This window comes from Rissa tridactyla, chromosome 1 (assembly GCF_028500815.1).
Source record: "Rissa tridactyla isolate bRisTri1 chromosome 1, bRisTri1.patW.cur.20221130, whole genome shotgun sequence".
NCBI classification, from domain to species: Eukaryota; Metazoa; Chordata; class Aves; order Charadriiformes; family Laridae; genus Rissa; species Rissa tridactyla.
Window position 1 is genome coordinate 166,683,261 of NC_071466.1, and position 17,864 is coordinate 166,701,124.

Here is a 17,864-nt window from a genome sequence, read left to right on the forward strand (position 1 = left end):
TTAAGTGGTAATACTCAGTGAACTGAAATGATCTCACAGTTCTCTGTAAGCCTAAGAAGTAGCACTACTTACCAAAATGCTGTTCTTAAAGAAAACACTATTTGCAGAATACATTATATAAAGGTGTTAATAAGGAAACCATACAGAACATTGCAAACTAAGTCGTCAAACCATACAATTAACCATAGGTTTATCTCAACTGTTTAAAATGAGAAGCAGCAGCATTACTCTCTGCTTATGGTACTTTGACATTAAACTTTTAAACCTGCACTTCGTGACACACCTCATAAGAACAGGGATGAGATCTGGTCGATGCTCCATTTTTACTACTGCAGTCTCCTCAGAAATACTGAAATGCACTATTTCTTCTTTAAAGCTCTTGTCCTCCAGAAGCCTTTGCAAGTTCTCCCTGAAAGTAAGAAACACTATTTGAGGGCAGATAGGGGTTGTAAAAATAAACAGACACACACATCTATACCTGCTTACCTACCGATCTAATCTGTGCTGTATATAAAATATTAAAGTACCATGTTCCCACCCTTTTATCAAAAAAATATTAAAAAAATCCACCAAGATCAAGCTAATTACATAGGAAAATAGCTCCTGGACACATTCTGAAGAGATTATTCAAGCACGAACTACAGTTTTATGCTGTCACTTTCTCTGAGTGGTTATAAAGCATTAGTACAAAAGACCTCTTTGAAAAAGATACAACTACTAAGCACGCAATCTTCTGGGGCAGAACAAAAGCGTTGCCATTTTCCTATAAACAAAAAAAAGGCACCGATCAAGCTCAGGGCCTTATTTCCTGTTTTAGATAGGAAATATACAGCTGGCTAAAATTAAAATTTATACAGGTGTCTTCAACAAATACAGGCAGGGCTCTCTCTTGGAAGCAACTGACCCCAAGCAGGCTTCTGATACAACAGCAGGCTCATTCACTGATGATAACATAAAAGCTTTTACCTGTATGGCAGTAGATGAGGATGCTTGTATGTCATTATACAGTCAAGAGCTATTCTCTGTACATTCTGGTCTAGATGGGACAGTAACTGCAAGTGACAAAAGAAAGAACATGAGTCGTTATCTAGGAGACAGAAGCGCTTACTGCAAATAGCGGAACAACCCAAAAGCTCCAAGCTGAAGCAGGTTTTGGACTAGCTTATCAGAATGGAAACAGAATGCACGTGTTGCGATTATAAAGCCAAGATGTGATACACAACTGTCACTCATAAAAAGCAGACGTGGTTTCTGGTAGTTCTTATATACTTTTCCCTCCCATCTACATAGCATAGTTATAACATTTATTTTTTTTTAATTGTCTTTTGGATCACTGTTAGCTTGCCTTTTCAACCGCCAAAACCAGTTATCATTTGTGTATCTGGGCAGACTGGATTAAAAAGCAGACTACCCAAACCATCCCAAGATACCCGTCTTTCTTTCCTGTGACAAACACAAAATACAGACACGCCAGACAGACACGCCAGCCATGACAATACATATGCCAAGACACAGAAATGGCAAACAATAAGTGATGAAGTAAACTCTCTATAAGAGTTTTGAGGTTGTTCTTCGCACACTGTTTTGACCTGTACACATCTGTTCAATATTTTCCTAAGAACACAGGCAAGGAAACACACGGACCAACTCTTTTCCTAAGCCAAACTCTGAGGTTGACTGAAACAGAGTGGATTGTTCATTAGAGAGTCTCAAATTTGGGGAGTAATGAATGGACCTCCCAACTCCCACATCAGGTGCCAGGTGAAACCCAGGGAACTAAGTGGTTCTTACCATTTAATATAGTTCTACAGCCCACTGACCACAACCTTAGAGAACACAGATTGGGAACAACTAGAGCAAATGCCAATGATATGAACAAATCCACTAATCGGGAACCAACAAAACACAGTAAAATGAAAAAAATACCCTTTAAAAGAGCATAGGACAAGGACTCAGAATCTGTCTTCAGAGTCCTATTTTCAACAATTTCTTCAGGGAAATCCCTCAAAAAGGAATCTTATCAAAAGGGATATTCTTCAAGAAGAAATTCTGGGTTTTTTTTATGCCATTCTTATAAACTGTTACCCCTCCCATCCCATTTCTTCTTAGATTTGTTTTCCTGCCTCCCTTACTTAAAATCGGAAGAGACTTTTGGCTAGACAGGCATTATCTAGGCTCTGCTCTTTAATCCGTGTTCCCTGCTTATTTGTTTAATCTCTGTTTATCTTCAGGTTTTATGTTGTTGATACTGACAGTGACTTAAACACTATGCACTGACAGTGCATAAGCCTATGATAGGCAAAGGAATAGTACCATCAGTCACTAAAACCAAACTAACAAAAGAAAAACAGAGAGACTCAGACACACACAAAAAATATTTGTTTTTTGTATTTCCTCTCTTTCTGCAGAAGTATGCTTTTTCATAATGATGGCCATGACCATCTAGCACAGGGATCTAGCATGTCCCCTCCGCCAGTGCTAGACAGGATGAGGATCACAAGTTTCCCACATTTTGTACCTCAAGTCACGAGGAGAAATGCTGAAACATGGAAAACTGTAATAATTTTGAAAGAACAGTTGATGCAAAATGATCTGTTGTTCACACTGAAAATACTCTTTGTAGGCACAACACTGTAGGACAAGGACAAATCTCCTTGGGTCTTACCCAAGCTTTGGATTCAAAATCCTCTTCCAGATCCTGCTGTGCAAGTGGAACAGACTCCCTCTACAGCCACCTCTCCACCTTGCCACAGACTACTACTTGTCTGCTACCAGATCTGTCTGCCTGAGCCACTCCTGGCAAACTAAGCCAGGTATCTCAAGCAGGTCTTTGCTAAAGGGGCTCATTTCAAGTGAAGCCTGCTAGGAAGCCCTCTCGAGGGCAAATCCTTTTTCAGCTATCATGGCTGGGTTCAGAGAACGACCGGCTTCTGCAGTCTCGGACACTGCATTCAAATAAGAACAAGTTCATTTATTAGCAGTAATTCTAAAAGCCAGCAAATAGCATCACCTGGGTATATAATGCGTTCAACTTGTGCTCCAGATATAATGCACGAGGATTCGAGAATTTAGAGAAAACTTGTAAGTGGGCTATTAGCTGCCTGTAAAACAAAACAAAACAAATATTTTTAAAGTGACTAGAAGAGACAATCCTGCATTATCATAAACAAATGGGGAACTTTCTTTAAAACTGATTAACAATAAAGAAGAAAAAACCAACACAAGAGGATCCCAAGTCTGTAAGTCTCCATTTCAGAGACACAGCAAGAGGTATCCTGCTCCCCCTAAGCAGCTCCTTCCAGATGTCACTTCACTGCACAGAGAAGGCTCTTTCCTCAGTAGCACTAGATGGGTTCAGCTTTTGGCGAGAAAGGAATACAGTCAGGATGCAGCTTACTTCTTTCTGCCAGCCCAGCCTGGAACACCAAATGGGTGAAATGGGTGAATTTATTTATCTACTTGTCCTTAACTGGTGCCCATTTCACTCCCATCAACATTTAAGAGCTGCATTTAGCCACGGACTGTGCTGGACTTATGCCGGGCTGCAAGCACAGATGGGAGTCAGTGCCTGTAGAAGTGTCTGTGTCACCCCACATCTGCCCCACCTCCACTTTGTGTGAGGGGAGAGAGGAGACCAGGATAAGGAAGGCGAGAGATCTCCACCACCATATGTGCTGTGGGGCTGGCAGAAGTTGCCCTCATCCAGCTGCTCCCCACAGAACTTTACACTAAACTCTTCAGACACTCGACTGGGCTGCTCTCCTCCATGGCTGGGCTCAGCCAAAGGATAAGCACAATGCCTTCTGGCAACCCCACGCCAAGCTTGGGGCAGGTGTGGGTCCTCCCATGGCGCAGCCCCATAAGAGCTCTGCCCCACTGCGGCACAGACCTGACCGCGTGAATTGTCCAGGGCAAAGACGAAGGGAGGTCACTCCAGAACTCATTAACATGCCTCCGGTAAATTTTTTATGCCTTTGTTATTGCTGCCAGGAGCTACTGTTTCCACTTAAGTACATGGACATTTTGAGATGGAAGTTCAGAAAAAAAAATAAAAAAAATCTGGGACTGACATTGTATTTTAATTGCTGCTTATTTACAGATACAAGCCAGAATCTGGGAACAGAACGAAACACCTATAAGACACCTGGGATTAAATGACAACTCAGGTTACACATCAAATACTCATCATGTTCCAACATGTAAGGTGACATTTTGAAGTCGTCTGTCACTACAAGGGCCATACTTTGCAAAAAAAAAAAAAAAAAAAGTGGCAAACCGCAAATCTTTGTGATGTATTTGTAATGGACATTTGATACGGGTCATCAGGGTTAAAAGACTCTGATCAGAGAAATCGTAGAGAATTCACGCAAAGTGTCACTTTCTCCATGTATTCAGCACTGCAAATAATGACAGCACAACAGCATGTTGCTTCAGTCTAAAACACCACTGAATAAAAATCTTTGCTCCTATGAAGAAGACCAGGACCAAGATTTATAACAGGGAGGCAATAGCAGAATCCCAATATTAAAATACATACATGAATAGTCTCATTTTTCAAAGTGTCTGGCAATGCCCATCGCTTTAAAAGACTAACAGATACACACAGAGAAGCCAGGGGTATGCAGGTACAACAGCCTTCAAAAATTTCAGAATGGCTTCAGAATACCACATAATTTTTGCTTAAAGTAACACAAATCACAGACTGCCAGCAGGTAGCGAGATAATGATAAAACCTGGGCAGGGTCTTTGGATGTTTAATACTGTGCAGGCAGAGTTTCTGACTCTAAAGTGCTTATAATCCACTGAAAAATGAGGAAGTGCAAGCAAAAGAAGAGAAAGGAATATATATATACAAGCATAACTTTTATCTCAACGTGAGCTGCTGAACCTGCCTGTCCATGAAAGCACTAGCAAGGGAAAACTAAAAATACTTACTTAGCAGCAGCTCTTCTTGTTTTCCTTTTTGGTAGGCCTACAGTAATTGGTTCCCCTTCTTCCTTTTCTTCTTCCTCCTCCTCCTCCATAGCAACATCATTCACATCTTCGCTAGGTACTTCTTTTGTTGCTACTGTACCACTATTTTTCTTTCTAAGATCCTGAGATGGAGCCACTAGTGAATCTGCTGGGTAGTACTCATTTCTATGTTTAAAAAAAAAAAAAAGGGAAAAAAAAGGAAAGAATCAAGAAGCATAAGAAGTGTACCATTTTTCAGGGCAAGAACAACTGGAAACACCACAATCCACCATTCTCATTATTAGTGGCACTATATGGCACTATGGGACCCTATACGGCTAAAAATTCCTAAAGAAGCATATTTTAGCAAGTAATATGCTTCTTTGCCTACAAGTTGCAGAGATATAAGGCAGTGACGAAATACACTAAAGGAAACTGGCGGTACCTGGTGGAGAGGAGAAGAGACGTGGATCACTAAATTACTAGAGGTCTGTAAAGAGGCTATGTGGAGGGCATGGTTGTGATTGCTCAATTGGGCAGGTGAACAGTGAGTATGGAAGTGTCAGAGTGAGGAAACTAACCTACTACAGTACGGATCAATTTTTCCATGAAGGCAAGCAAAACATAGGTTTTCTCATCATAGAAAAGGAATATCGGAAACCTTGCCCTGCCATGACATCGCACCTACCCCCATACGCGTCATGCTATCTGTTAAGTGCACATATGCAAGGACACTATTGCTGTCCCTCCAGGGGCAGGATATTAAATCAGCCTCTAAAAAACACAGTATTTTCCCCATCTTTATATTCTGTGATTCCAAATTAAAATATATTTTCATTTTTTAAAAAAGGAACTTTATTTCCACTGAAATCACTCCCTAATGGGAGTAATGAGGCTGCGACAGTGGCAAGTCAATAAATGAGTAACTACGCAGCAGAAACGTACTGCCAGTTTCATTTCAGCCTGCTTCTTGCATGATGTTTCTTCTAACAGAATCCACATTTCAATCAAAAGGTTATCTAAACTAGAAAGATCTCACCAGCCACGCATTCAGGAAATTACATCTATAATGGGATAGCCATAATCTTAAAGCTCAGCAACAAGCTGAAAGGAATGTGTCCTCTCAACTGAAAAATAAATCTTACTTACCTAATAAACCTCAAAAGAAGTGGAGAAAGTTCCCTTGACCTAGGCTCAACTCTGTCAGGAAACTTATCCAGCGCTTTCCACAGTAGAAAACGGAAGTTTGTGTGGTCCAGCCGCTCACTACAATCTGTTCTAGTCCTCAGCTCCTCCAGGAAGACAGTCCCCACCCCTCCTTCTGGCATCTTCTCGCTTTCTGTTTCAGCAATGCTTTCCTCCTGTTCATCTAGTTCATTTTGCAGCTCCATTTCTGCAGAACAGATGAAGAAAATCTCTTCAGGTTACTCCATAATTGCCAGTGGCAAGGTATCAGTCCTCCATTATAAAAGTAATACTTTTGGTGACTGTAACTGTTTAGACAGTATTTAACACTGACCTGAAAGACCACATTGCTTAGAAAGTATTCTGGGATGCCTTACAGTCCTGATGCATCTCAGTTAAGCTCAGCTCTCTTGAACAACAGAGAATTCCACAAGTGGTCATGGCTCTGTGGTGAAATCACAGATTCCATACACCCATAGGTAAACCTCAAGAGCACACCCAAGACAGACACTGTTTGCAGGAATTCCACTGAATCTATGGAGCGGAAAGACGGTCAGTCTCATTATAAAGGTTTTGTCCTTGATCCTGATCAGTCTGGGCAGAGCCAGCCTTAAGCAGGGAAAAAACTCCTGTATGGATTCCCACAACCTGCAACTCCCTCCTGTAATGCAGGTGCCTTTTCTACCCACTTCTTGGTGTTTAGGATGGGAGGAGACAGTTTTCTGCCAGGTCTCTCCATTCCTGCCCTGGGCATGATGCCGGAAGTCAAGAGCCCTGGTTCCGAATTCCCCCATCACACATAAACTTGTGGCACACAAAGATCCAGTCATGTCATTCACAATTAGCTTGGTTACTGTCATAACAATGTGACTTACCTGCATAGGTAGCAGCTCTCTCCAAATGTTCATATAAGACCTTCCAGAACTGTTTATTCTCCATTTCCTTTGCATGAGAACTAACAAAGCATAAGACAGCATGAAATTAAAAGGAAAAAAAAAGGAAAGCCATGCGTCAGTAGGCAAGTTAATAACTAACACAATCAGAGGCTTTGATTACTGCTTTGATGTGGATGTCCGAAGACAGGACATCTGCACAATACAGCTGTAGCACTTCCCTTGCCTTTACTCATGGATCCCAAATGTCAATTCTTATTAAAATAATCTGGTTGTATCTCACGACTTCAAATGAACTCAAATTAAGTCAAAATCTTCTCAAGCTTTCTACTGACTTCTGTACATACATCCATCTATCATATATAGAACCAAAGGAAGAATTAGCACGGACATATCTTTTGGAGAGCTGGTTTAATATTTTTTTATTAATTCACTAGCTTGAAGGGAAAATCTCATCCCTTTTAATCATACAACAGAGGGGAAAAACCAAGAAGATAAAGTCATACTGAAAGCAGACACTGATTTCAGTACTTAGCTCAGCTGTCACCATGGTAAGTCTTCCTTACTCTTTAGTACGATTTAGATGTTTTCCAGTAAGGACAGAAAAGTCAGAGATGGGGAAACTGTGAGGGACTTCTTGGTCCTTTATGCATTTGTGAAACACTAATCAAGTCCTGCTACCTTTGACTCAAAACTCTGATGCTATTTGACTATATTTGTTGCTAGCTCCCTTTAATAGTAAGAAAAATCAGAAACTAAGTTAAAAAGTAAAGAGTCTACACAGGTTGCGATTTGAGAGATCAAATTCATTTCAGAAGATTTCACATGAAGGTTCTCATGCACAGATTGCTCTGAATCGAACATTTTTATCTCAGCTTTTGTTCACAGAACAATGGAAGGAATGTTCTGTAACATAACCACAGATTGCAGCATCCAACCGCACATACTCACGTTATGAGTTCAATTACAGGATCCCAGAGAGGGTTGAAGTTAATATAAAGCATTCCCAATAAATACCGAAGAGGCACCTAGAATGACATACAATACCATCTTGTTGAGATGTAAAAAGCAATAGTTAAAGACCAAACAACCTCTTCTAACCTTTTTCCTCTCAAAGAGGAAACTTTGATCAAAGAAGTTCTCAGAAGCACTACAAGTAATGAAGCAAGTCACGCACATCACCATTCTTTGTTTCATAGCTGCACGAGGAAATCTAGAGACCATTTGCTGTAAAAGCCGCACTGAGATCTAGTCCACATACCTACATACCACAAATGGGCAAAAAAACAGTTCAGCACAGCAGATCTGGATTGCCTGCCTCCCTCTCGAACTTCAGGGGTGCCACAGGAGCATTAGGGACCTCAGAAAGAGGAAAGTTTGCCTTGAGGAGTCTTTATTGCACTAGGTGTAGAAGTATGTCCTCTAGACTGGTTCCTTGCTGACCCACATGCAGTAAGACTGACCTACAACCCTCACAAGGAGCTTACAATTCAAGGTAAAAAAGTTATATAGGTACAGTAACAGCCACAAAATAATTTAAAAAAAACAAACAAACTTCCCACCAAATCCATGATAATTTAACTAGTAAAACCGTGACCCTTCCAACATCTAGAAAGTGAGGTCCCCTTTAGCCCAGCAGCAGAGGAGATTCAACAGCCACAAGCATACTAGATTTTCACCCTGCAGCAAGATCCAGAGGCTAGGCTCTCCAGTGGCCAACAGGAGATCTACCAACGTTCAATCATGCTGAGAGTATGGCAAGGTCATGATTTTAAATTTGCTCATGACTCACTCCTCCCTGGAATGGTTTGTCTTCCTTTCCATAACATCAAAACCTGATGAATCTGGTTGTGGGTCATTTATCTAGATACCGCTGTTCTACTAAATATTCAAGAGAACACAATAGTTCCAAGGACAACTGGAATATGGAACGCGACAATTGCTTTTTGACAATAACTACTTACCTCCTGCAAAGATGCACTTGGTATTGCAGACTGCACTATATCATATCTTAATTTCCTCAAATGAAGAAGTTTCTCTCTGTAATCATTCACTGTTGCTGGCACAAGTTCTGCTTGGAGCAATGTGGCAAACACGGGCTGGAGTTCCCCTGTGCCATCACCCTGAACAAACAAGTGACATGCATTTTGTTAGAGTATCCTTTTCTCATTGAAAGGAATTTCAACAAAACGAAACAGAGTCCCAGCCATTTTGGACCAAAGAACAAAGTTGAGGGACTTGCTCTGTTTTCCACCACTTAGGCATCAAAACTAAAACATCTGAAAACATCAGGAGGCAGGGGGACAAAGAGATAGAACTGGAATGTGAAAGCACAAAAGCAGACAACCACCTCTAGTAGACACATGCTTTGTTTCTGCAAAGTGGAAAACAGTTCACACACAACATCAAGCAAAGATGGCTTCGAAATGTTAAGTGAAATGTTTTAGCCCTACCTCAGTCTGTGTAGAAGGTGGAATCTCAAAATGGTTTAGAATTCGGACAGTCAACAGTCGGACCTATCCAAAGTGGAAACACATATCAGAAGCATGCCAGAGAACACAGGCCACACATGCAGAAACATACACACACACACAGAAGTTAATGTTTTGCACAGGAGGCCGATTTCACTAGGTTCCTCCCAGAGCTGAGAAACAGATGAGTTCCTGTAGTCTAGCAGGCAATTCAAAATGAATACATTAGGCTCCTGCTCTGATTCACCTCTAGGAAAAAGGCAGGCCTCCTAGTGCTAAAAGTTAACCTCTGTTAACTAATGCCCCACAACAGCCTCTTAGAAATGGACACAGTCCTAAACGGATACTACAGAAGTAATTGCTTTACTTAGTCTCCTGTTTCTCCTTTAGCCTTTGTCATTTAACTCAGTTTACTTAAATTGCATTGCTAAAATACAAATCATCTTGCACATGCTCAAGAAAGTAGATCACCTTGGAAACACCAGTGGAAATATTAGGTTGCAACTTCTCAAACAAGTCCATCAGGTTCCCTTGGGAAAGGGGGTCCTGGCATCCACACAATGCCAACCTCGTGTAATAGAGATCAGCTAGCAGCAATGCAGAGGGGTCCGAAGGGAAAGTGCTAGAACAACAGAGTGTTTTATTAGCATATAGAAAGCACTACAATAATACAGATATTTGAAAATAAGGCAGTAGTGATGATAACAATATCAAGGGAAAATTCCACATGACTTCAGACTCTGCTGGCACCAGCAGGCCAATGAAGACAGGCTTCACCAGCATGCTGGCTTGCAACCTCAAAGCCCAATCACCTATGCCAGCCCAAGAGGCATGAGACTCCTCCTTTGTATTAATCAGACTTGTCAAGCTGGGGATAGCAGGCTGGGCCCCCCCCACAGCTGCAGAAAACAAATATGCAGAGATCAGACAAGGGCTGCTATTACTGCCCAGGTGCCCAGTCAGTGATCAGCTTCAACAAAAAAGAAATAATCTAGACTTAGGCGAGACACCAGGAGTGCTGCCTGCCCACAGGGAAGCCCCCTTCTGCTATCTTACATCCCTTGCTCCAAGTGGGTTTCTCACCCCCAGCCCAAAGCTGGCAGAAGAACAGTAGACTGAAGCACTCTGCCAACACTTCCTGCCTGATCTGGGCAAGCTGTTTCATCTCCATCATGCCTCAGACATGGACACCACAATTTCCTAACTGAGCAGGATGTTTTGAAGTTCAAGCCACCAAAGACTTGGAGATGCTCCAGCCCAACAGTGATGGGAGATGGCAAGTTCCGCAGAATTTGCTGGAGACAGATCAACGGTCTCCCTCGATCCCTCCAGCCACTCAGTTATGTGTGCTAATTGTAAGTGGAACAGAGTTACAATAAATAAAACAGAGCATACCACTGTGGAGCAAGCACACACATGGTATGTAAGGACACGGTGGAATCCCAACACCACTAGCAGACTGCCGAAGTTCAGGCTTTTGAAACAACTCAGAAAGAGCTGCTGCTGTCTCTTTTATCGTTATTATGTAAGACACAGTTACTACGCGTAGCACTCCAAAGTAAAACCAGAACCAACTTATCTGACACACTACCCTGCAGCTGTCTAAGAAAGCTTCAGTTTGCACAGAAAACGTCACTGAACAGGCACTACATCTACCTGGTTCTCCAAACAAAGAGAGCCTACAACACCGCTACCTTACACAACCACAGTACTGAAGCAACGTGCCGGCCTAACAGAACAAGCAACACACAAAGAGGCATTTAACAAGCCCCTACACAAAGGTAAAGCCAACTCTTTGCTTTACCAAGGACAATCACAAAGGATCACATAACAGGCAGAGTTTACTTACGCCAGTAAGCTCTTGACACGCTCCACAGGTAACAAATGGAGTATTTCAGAAGACTCCGCCAAACTAAGAAGAGTACTTACAGCTTGGCAGGCCACAAACAGGCTTCCTGGAGCAGAGAGAGAACAAGAACAGCCTGTGTATTTACTCAGCTCTCAATGACTTGTGTTTTGTATGGTGCATGCCCATCCTGAAATGGCTGAAGTCAGAGAAATAGGGTAACATATGGGTCCAAGAACTGGCACGTTTATTTTCTAATTATCATCATCATAACCCATAAAGGAAATGCTCCTCTGGCTATCAAAGTAAATGCCTACTCCAGGGAGCCAGCATTGAAAGCTCGAGCAGCTCCCAGTTTGCATCTGTTTCCATCACACCCACGTACAGAGGGAGCAGAGATCTGGAGCTAAGCACTGCTGCAGGAGTCTCAGACAGCTCTATGCTACAAACAGCACTTAGAAATGAAGAAATGTTACCCAAATTGATACGAATGCAGGAAAATAGCAGCAAACCTATATACTGATGCTACCACACAGGTGCCTATAAACTTTGGCGCTTCGGCAACACGCTAGTGTATGAGATCTTCAAAGCTGTCCCACGTACTTAAATACTGAATATTTATTAGCGAATGGAAGGTTTTTGCTGAATTTTGTTGCAGCAATCACGTCTCCTTCCTGAACCTCTTAGCCTCCTTTAGAGATGGAGGGTTTCCCAGAAGCACAGGAGAGCCAAAGCCCGTCCAGGCAAGAAAGGTGAAGGGCAATTGCTTTCCCCTGCCACTCCCAAGTTAGGAAGTAGGTTGTTTAAAAAAAATATATAAAAATTCTTCTCTCCTTCATCTCTCTCCAAGCAGAAGAAACACTGTTCCTAAACCAGGCAAACTGAAGAAAGTTTTTAAAGGATATAATTTTCTTACATACTGCCAGCTGCCATGGAAAAGAAGGGGAAGTGAGCATTCATTTCCCACTTATTCCTTTGAAAACATCCCTCTATTCCAAGTTGCTTCATACCCCAGGTGTGTGTCGAACCTGCTGACCATTAACCTCCATAAGGAGCTCCTCAGAGAGGAGAAGAAACAGCAAGTAATGGCAGGATGAAGCTTTCTGCATCTATAGTGTAAGGGTACAGGTTCCCAAACTGTAATCTGCATACATCTAGTAGTACATCTGTGATGGACAAAGATAGCAGCTCCCACCTCACTGTGGACACAACTACATGATCAATAGGGTAAGCACCTCTACACAGGCAGTTACCCCTAAGCAGCTGCCAGGGGTAACTTGCCGTTGCTCTGTCCCAGTTCACAAGCCAGCCTCCCTGCACTCCACAGCAACTGCAGAAAACCACCCAGTTCTGGGACTCGTACTTTGCCTCAGGCTACAGAGGCCATGCAGGTCAAATAGGGAGCACAGAGCTGGGGCCTGCCTTGCACAGGAAGAAAGAAGAGACTGGAGTCCTAGTAGAAGGTGAAGAAATTGTAGAGATTGTGGAGCCGGGAAGAATGGCAGAGGATGAAGAAAGTGTCCAGAAACACTAGTTTGGGAGGAGGGTGAGGAAAAATTAAGCAAAGATGGGGCAATAGGAGGCAGGAGCATAGGACTGAGACTGCATTTGTTTTCTCTTATGGGTAAATGGAGAAGTAACAACGTGCCTCTTGCATACGCGCAGAGCTGGTGCAGAGCGGCAACTACTGTCACCAAAGATGAGACCCAAGAAAAGAAGGTTTGGGCACTCCTTTTTTAGAATAAGTACATTGACACTAAAATAATCACATCCTTCAAACAGTATAGAAGAAAGGGCCAAGTCCAAAAAGACCATGCTTGACAAGTATGTAGAGAAGAACAGAGTAGAGAAGAAAAAGCAACAGAGCCAATTGGTGGAGACATTTAGGAATGTTAATAAAGGGATTATAAAGGGAAAAGGCCAGACTCCAGACAAGCCCTTTCAAACCAAGGAACAATGAACACTGAACCCGGGGCATTCCAGTACTTGCTCAGATTTGGCACAAGGCCGAATACTTGCAATCTGTCTGAGTAACAACTGCCCTGCCCAATGAAAACTAAGTTAAAACTTTTTTTTTGTTGTTGTTGTTGTTTTATTTTTTTTTTGGCCAGATGGAAGACAACCAGTCACAACCCATGCCTGTAGGAAAGATGCAGCATTTAGAATTGGTGCTGTCACTTAGGTCAGAGATGGTAATGTCCCAAACTTTGCACTATAGGTTTGAAATAGTCTAATAGGAGCTTGGGAGTCAACAGACTCTCCTTCATTCGACTGCTTCAGCCTGGATCTGGTTTAGATTGATTTCCATCCTCTTTTTTCTCACTTTCTTCTTCCCAATTATCTCCATCCTCCACTTTGCAGAACATCTGCCACCCCATTGCTATTATCAACAGTAAGTGCAGAATCATTTCCTGGGGGTTGTTTCCCCCAGGCTTTGCTTTTCTAGTTTTACTTGAGCTGGTCAATAAATTTGGGTACAGTGCTACTGCTATTCATTTTCATGCCTTGTGTCACCAGAAAAACTGCTTTATAATTCTTTTTTTCTATATCAACAAAAAGCAGATAAACAGGAAATAACTGACCTCTGCAGAGGCTTCCTTTGTCAATAGCTGTGAAGAGAGAGTCTGTAAAACTTGTCACATGGGGCAGAATGTTTTCTTTGTCCATTGGTCTGTCCAAAATAAATGGGAAGACTTTTATCTGTTACACTGACACCTGCACACGTATGAAAGCTTTCATTCACATCTGTCTTGTATTATATTACAGATAGCTCACCCCAAGTTTGAAACCAGCAGCAAACCATTTTTGCTATTTCCAATTCACAATTTAAGTCATAGCATTCATTACACCTTCTTTCCAACTATTCCTTCCATACAAGAACACCATATTTATTGGAAAAAAACCCTGTCTAGTCCTCTAGAGAGTACCGTGCTTAAAACACAGAAACTGAAACATGTCAAGTAGGCAATCAAGAAACTGATATTCTATTCCTGACTTTAGTATTGACTTAACGTATTTCCACACAGCATTTTTTTTCACCTTCTAAACCCAGTTTCCCCAAACTAGGGTTATTAATTATTGTCCTTCCCTTAAGTAAAATGAATTCTGACAGACAGTGAACTAGACAGTATCACAGAAATACATGACAATAGTACTTTAGAAGATCACTTACCTAATATGTGGCAGTACAACCAAGGCAACCCAAGGCTGTGAAAGGTCAGTGATGTCTTCCTTCTCTGGTAAATGGATTAAAGACAGCACATGCTCCAACACTGGTACTTCTGCCTTTCCTCCTTGTCTTTTGTTGGTTTGTTGCCTTGTATTAGAGCTAAAAATAAACCCAAACCTTTTAGTAACCCACCGCTCTGTATCAGAGATTGTTCCTTTTCCTCCCATGATTATATTTGTTACTTCTAACAAAAAGGACTTGGACAACCCAAGGGATTCTTTTCTTTTTAATGTCCTCCACAGCATAAAGCATCATCTAGCCATGCTGAGGAGCACAAAACACGGCCCTCAAGAAATTTCAGTTATTTATTTCAACTTCAAACAAAAAGGAAAGACAATAGTTCTCAGTTGGGCACCTTCACAATTAGGACATAAGGTCTCTAGGAGCACCTGAGAGCCATCACTGTGATTACTCTTAATAAACCATGATCACACTGACATAGACGGACTAACGGATGACAGAAAACAACCAGTGAGGTAAAAGTTTGGGAACTTAAAAGGAATCATAAGCTGAGCCCAAATCAACAAGCCTATCTGCAGGCAGAAAGGGTTGACACCATACTGGAACATATGAACAGGAGTACTTCACACCCCATGGACTGCAATCTTTCCATTCCACCCAGTGCTTGCAAGACCACAGCTAGAAGCCTGCATAGGCTCCACCCTTCACGACATACAGAAGCTAACAAAAAGACTTCATCAAGAATCATTAGAGGTTTAAGAAACAAAATTTATGAGATAAACCTCAGTGAACGCTCATTGCAGAGGGGGTTAGACTAGATGACCTTTAAAGGTCCCTTCCAATCCTAACTATCCTATGATTCTATGAATTAGGATTGTTGGTCCAGAGAAAGACTATTTCAGGTGTTTCGGATGATCAAAGCCTGTTATTTGTAAAAGCTGGATGCAAGGAGTAAGAAATAATCTGCTCTTTATGTTCCCCGCAGATAAGATCATAGAATCATAGGGTTGGAAGGGACGTCTGGAGATCATCCAGTCCAACCCCCCTGCCAGAGCAGGGTCACCTAGAGCAGGCTGCACAGGAAAGCGTCCAGGTGGGTTTTGAATGTCTCCAGAGATGGAGACTCCACCACCTCTCTGGGCAGCCTGCTCCAGTGCTCTGCCACCCTCAAAATAAAGAAGTTCCTCCTCATGTTTAGGTGGAACTTCCTATGCTCAAGTTTGTGCCCGTCACCTCTTGTCCTGTCACTGGGCACCACTGAAAAGAGCCTGGCCCCATCCTCCTGACATCCACCCTTTAAGTATTTATAAGTGTTGATAAGATCCCCCCTCAGCCGTCGTTTTTCCAGACTGAAGAGACCCAAATCCCTCAGCCTTTCTTCATAAGAGAGGTGTTCCAGTCCCCTAATCATCTTGGTAGCTCTCTGCTGCACCCTCTCCAGCAGGTGCAGATAAGATAAGTGGCAATGGATGTAAGCTGCACTAAAGGAAGTTTAGTTCATTTCAGACTGGGAAAAAAAACCCCAACGAAAAAACCCCAAACACCTTTGTAACCATAACACCAGGAAAGTACTGGCACAGACTGCCAGGAGCAGCTTGGGATTTCCAGAATTGGAATATTTAATAACAATTTGGTCAGACATCTTTCAGGACTGGTTCAGGACTTGCTAATTCCATCCTAGGTAGGAGATGGGGTATGCAATTCTTGAGATGTCTCCCAGCCCTAATTTCTATCACTGACATTGCAGGAGCACAAAAATTCCCAAGTAGGACCAAGGCTCTCTGAGCTATGTACTCTGTACCACTGCAAATACAGAAAGATCAACAGGCAAAGAAAACAAGGGAAGAAAACCAAATTTAATTCTTTTGACTCAACCTTCTGTTCCTTAAAACCCTAATACCTCCACTCTATTAAATAAAAATAGGAAAAACCCACAGAGCGGATTGCTTTTAGGAAAGATAAAACCTTACACAAAAGGCAATACAAGTCACCACGCTGCTGGTGAAAGTTTTGAATTATCTGAGCTAGAGTGATTAGAACAATTGGTATCAGTAGATTAGCAACGGTCATTCTGCGCTTGACAGTGGTTACTCCAAATCTTTCCAAAAAGGCTCCAGGGGGAAAGCAACCACTTCATTGCAACCAAGCCAGCTTTGCAACTAGCAGCAGTCAAGCTGTGCCAGCACAGTGCTGTACCTGGATTAATTACGTGCCCTTTTGCACCCAGCTGTGCTCAATGGTAAGACTATAGTACTGCTGCCAAGAAAGCTCCTGGACAAGACATATGCGTAATACAGGGAAGAGAGAAGGGGCACAGGCAGGAGGTTAGTAATGATGACAACCTGGACTGCAGCACTCAGGACAAAGATTAACTGCCCAAGGGTGCAGCATGCATCTTGGTGTAACAAATCCTCATCACACACCTACTGCAACCTACTTACCAGTCTTTTCACATCAGTGATAACCTTTCCAGAGCAGTAACTCTTCTCAAATAATCTCAGAAAGAACAATGGGATCCTACCGTATCACTTGGTTTGCAAATCTGCCAGCAACGTTGCCATTTACGCAACTCCAGCAAATACTGGGGAGGCAACTTTTATGTAGCTCTGCACTACCTTCAGGCCAGGCAGACACGTCTAGCGTTTGCTAAACTTGAGAAGTCTCACCTGACGGGTGATTCAGTGAAAATGAGAGGATACTTTTCAAATGCCATTGAACCAATGGTAGGAGGCTCTGCCTTCACCAGAATGAGTTTAGCCAGAATTGCCATTGCCTCATCCTTTGTGACAGCGTCTGTGCCAGAGAAGCAATGCTCAATGTACTCCAGAAAGCACGGAAGAAAATGCTGAAGGGAGGGGGGAGAAAAAAAAAAAAAAGAATAAAGTCAAGGATTGGCAAGTCTCTAACTGTGATCAAATCCACAAAAAAACCCCACAACAAACAACCACACACCACCACCCACAGAGGAATCCAAACACTCAAAAATGAGCCAGCAAACCACCAGACTTATCAGTCCTGGTGTCCCAAGTCACCAGCACACGGACATCCTCTTACCCCAGCAGGGACAGTGATTTGATGTAAAAACTCAGTTTTCCACAAATCTAGTCTCATTAGGACATTCCAGATCCCCGACTTCACTTTCACCTCCCACTTCATCTAACTAACTTGATTCCTCCCATATCACCAGTTCCAGCCTGACCTATCAGGCATCACTTACTCTTCACAGAATCATAGGGTTGGAAGGGACCTCTGGAGATCATCATTTACACTTACTTTCTCCAGAACTCCTTCTTTTCATCCCATCCATAACAAGCCCACCCCTTTAA

General features: G+C 42.3%; 1 protein-coding gene across 1 annotated transcript in view; it reads right to left on the reverse strand.

The window, feature by feature from the left end:
- Window positions 1-17,864, reverse strand: part of UTP20 (UTP20 small subunit processome component) — a 66,005-nt gene that overhangs the window by 37,761 nt on the left and 10,380 nt on the right. The window contains exons 12-25 of the mRNA XM_054203800.1: window positions 17,205-17,383; window positions 14,521-14,676; window positions 13,931-14,019; window positions 11,352-11,457; window positions 9,974-10,124; window positions 9,485-9,547; window positions 8,996-9,154; window positions 7,983-8,059; window positions 7,014-7,093; window positions 6,103-6,346; window positions 4,936-5,139; window positions 3,011-3,101; window positions 967-1,052; window positions 284-409 (exon numbers count right to left, since the gene is read on the reverse strand). Of these exons, the coding sequence (XP_054059775.1) occupies window positions 284-409; window positions 967-1,052; window positions 3,011-3,101; window positions 4,936-5,139; window positions 6,103-6,346; window positions 7,014-7,093; window positions 7,983-8,059; window positions 8,996-9,154; window positions 9,485-9,547; window positions 9,974-10,124; window positions 11,352-11,457; window positions 13,931-14,019; window positions 14,521-14,676; window positions 17,205-17,383 (1,811 nt within the window). The remainder of the gene's footprint in view (window positions 1-283; window positions 410-966; window positions 1,053-3,010; window positions 3,102-4,935; window positions 5,140-6,102; window positions 6,347-7,013; window positions 7,094-7,982; window positions 8,060-8,995; window positions 9,155-9,484; window positions 9,548-9,973; window positions 10,125-11,351; window positions 11,458-13,930; window positions 14,020-14,520; window positions 14,677-17,204; window positions 17,384-17,864) is intronic.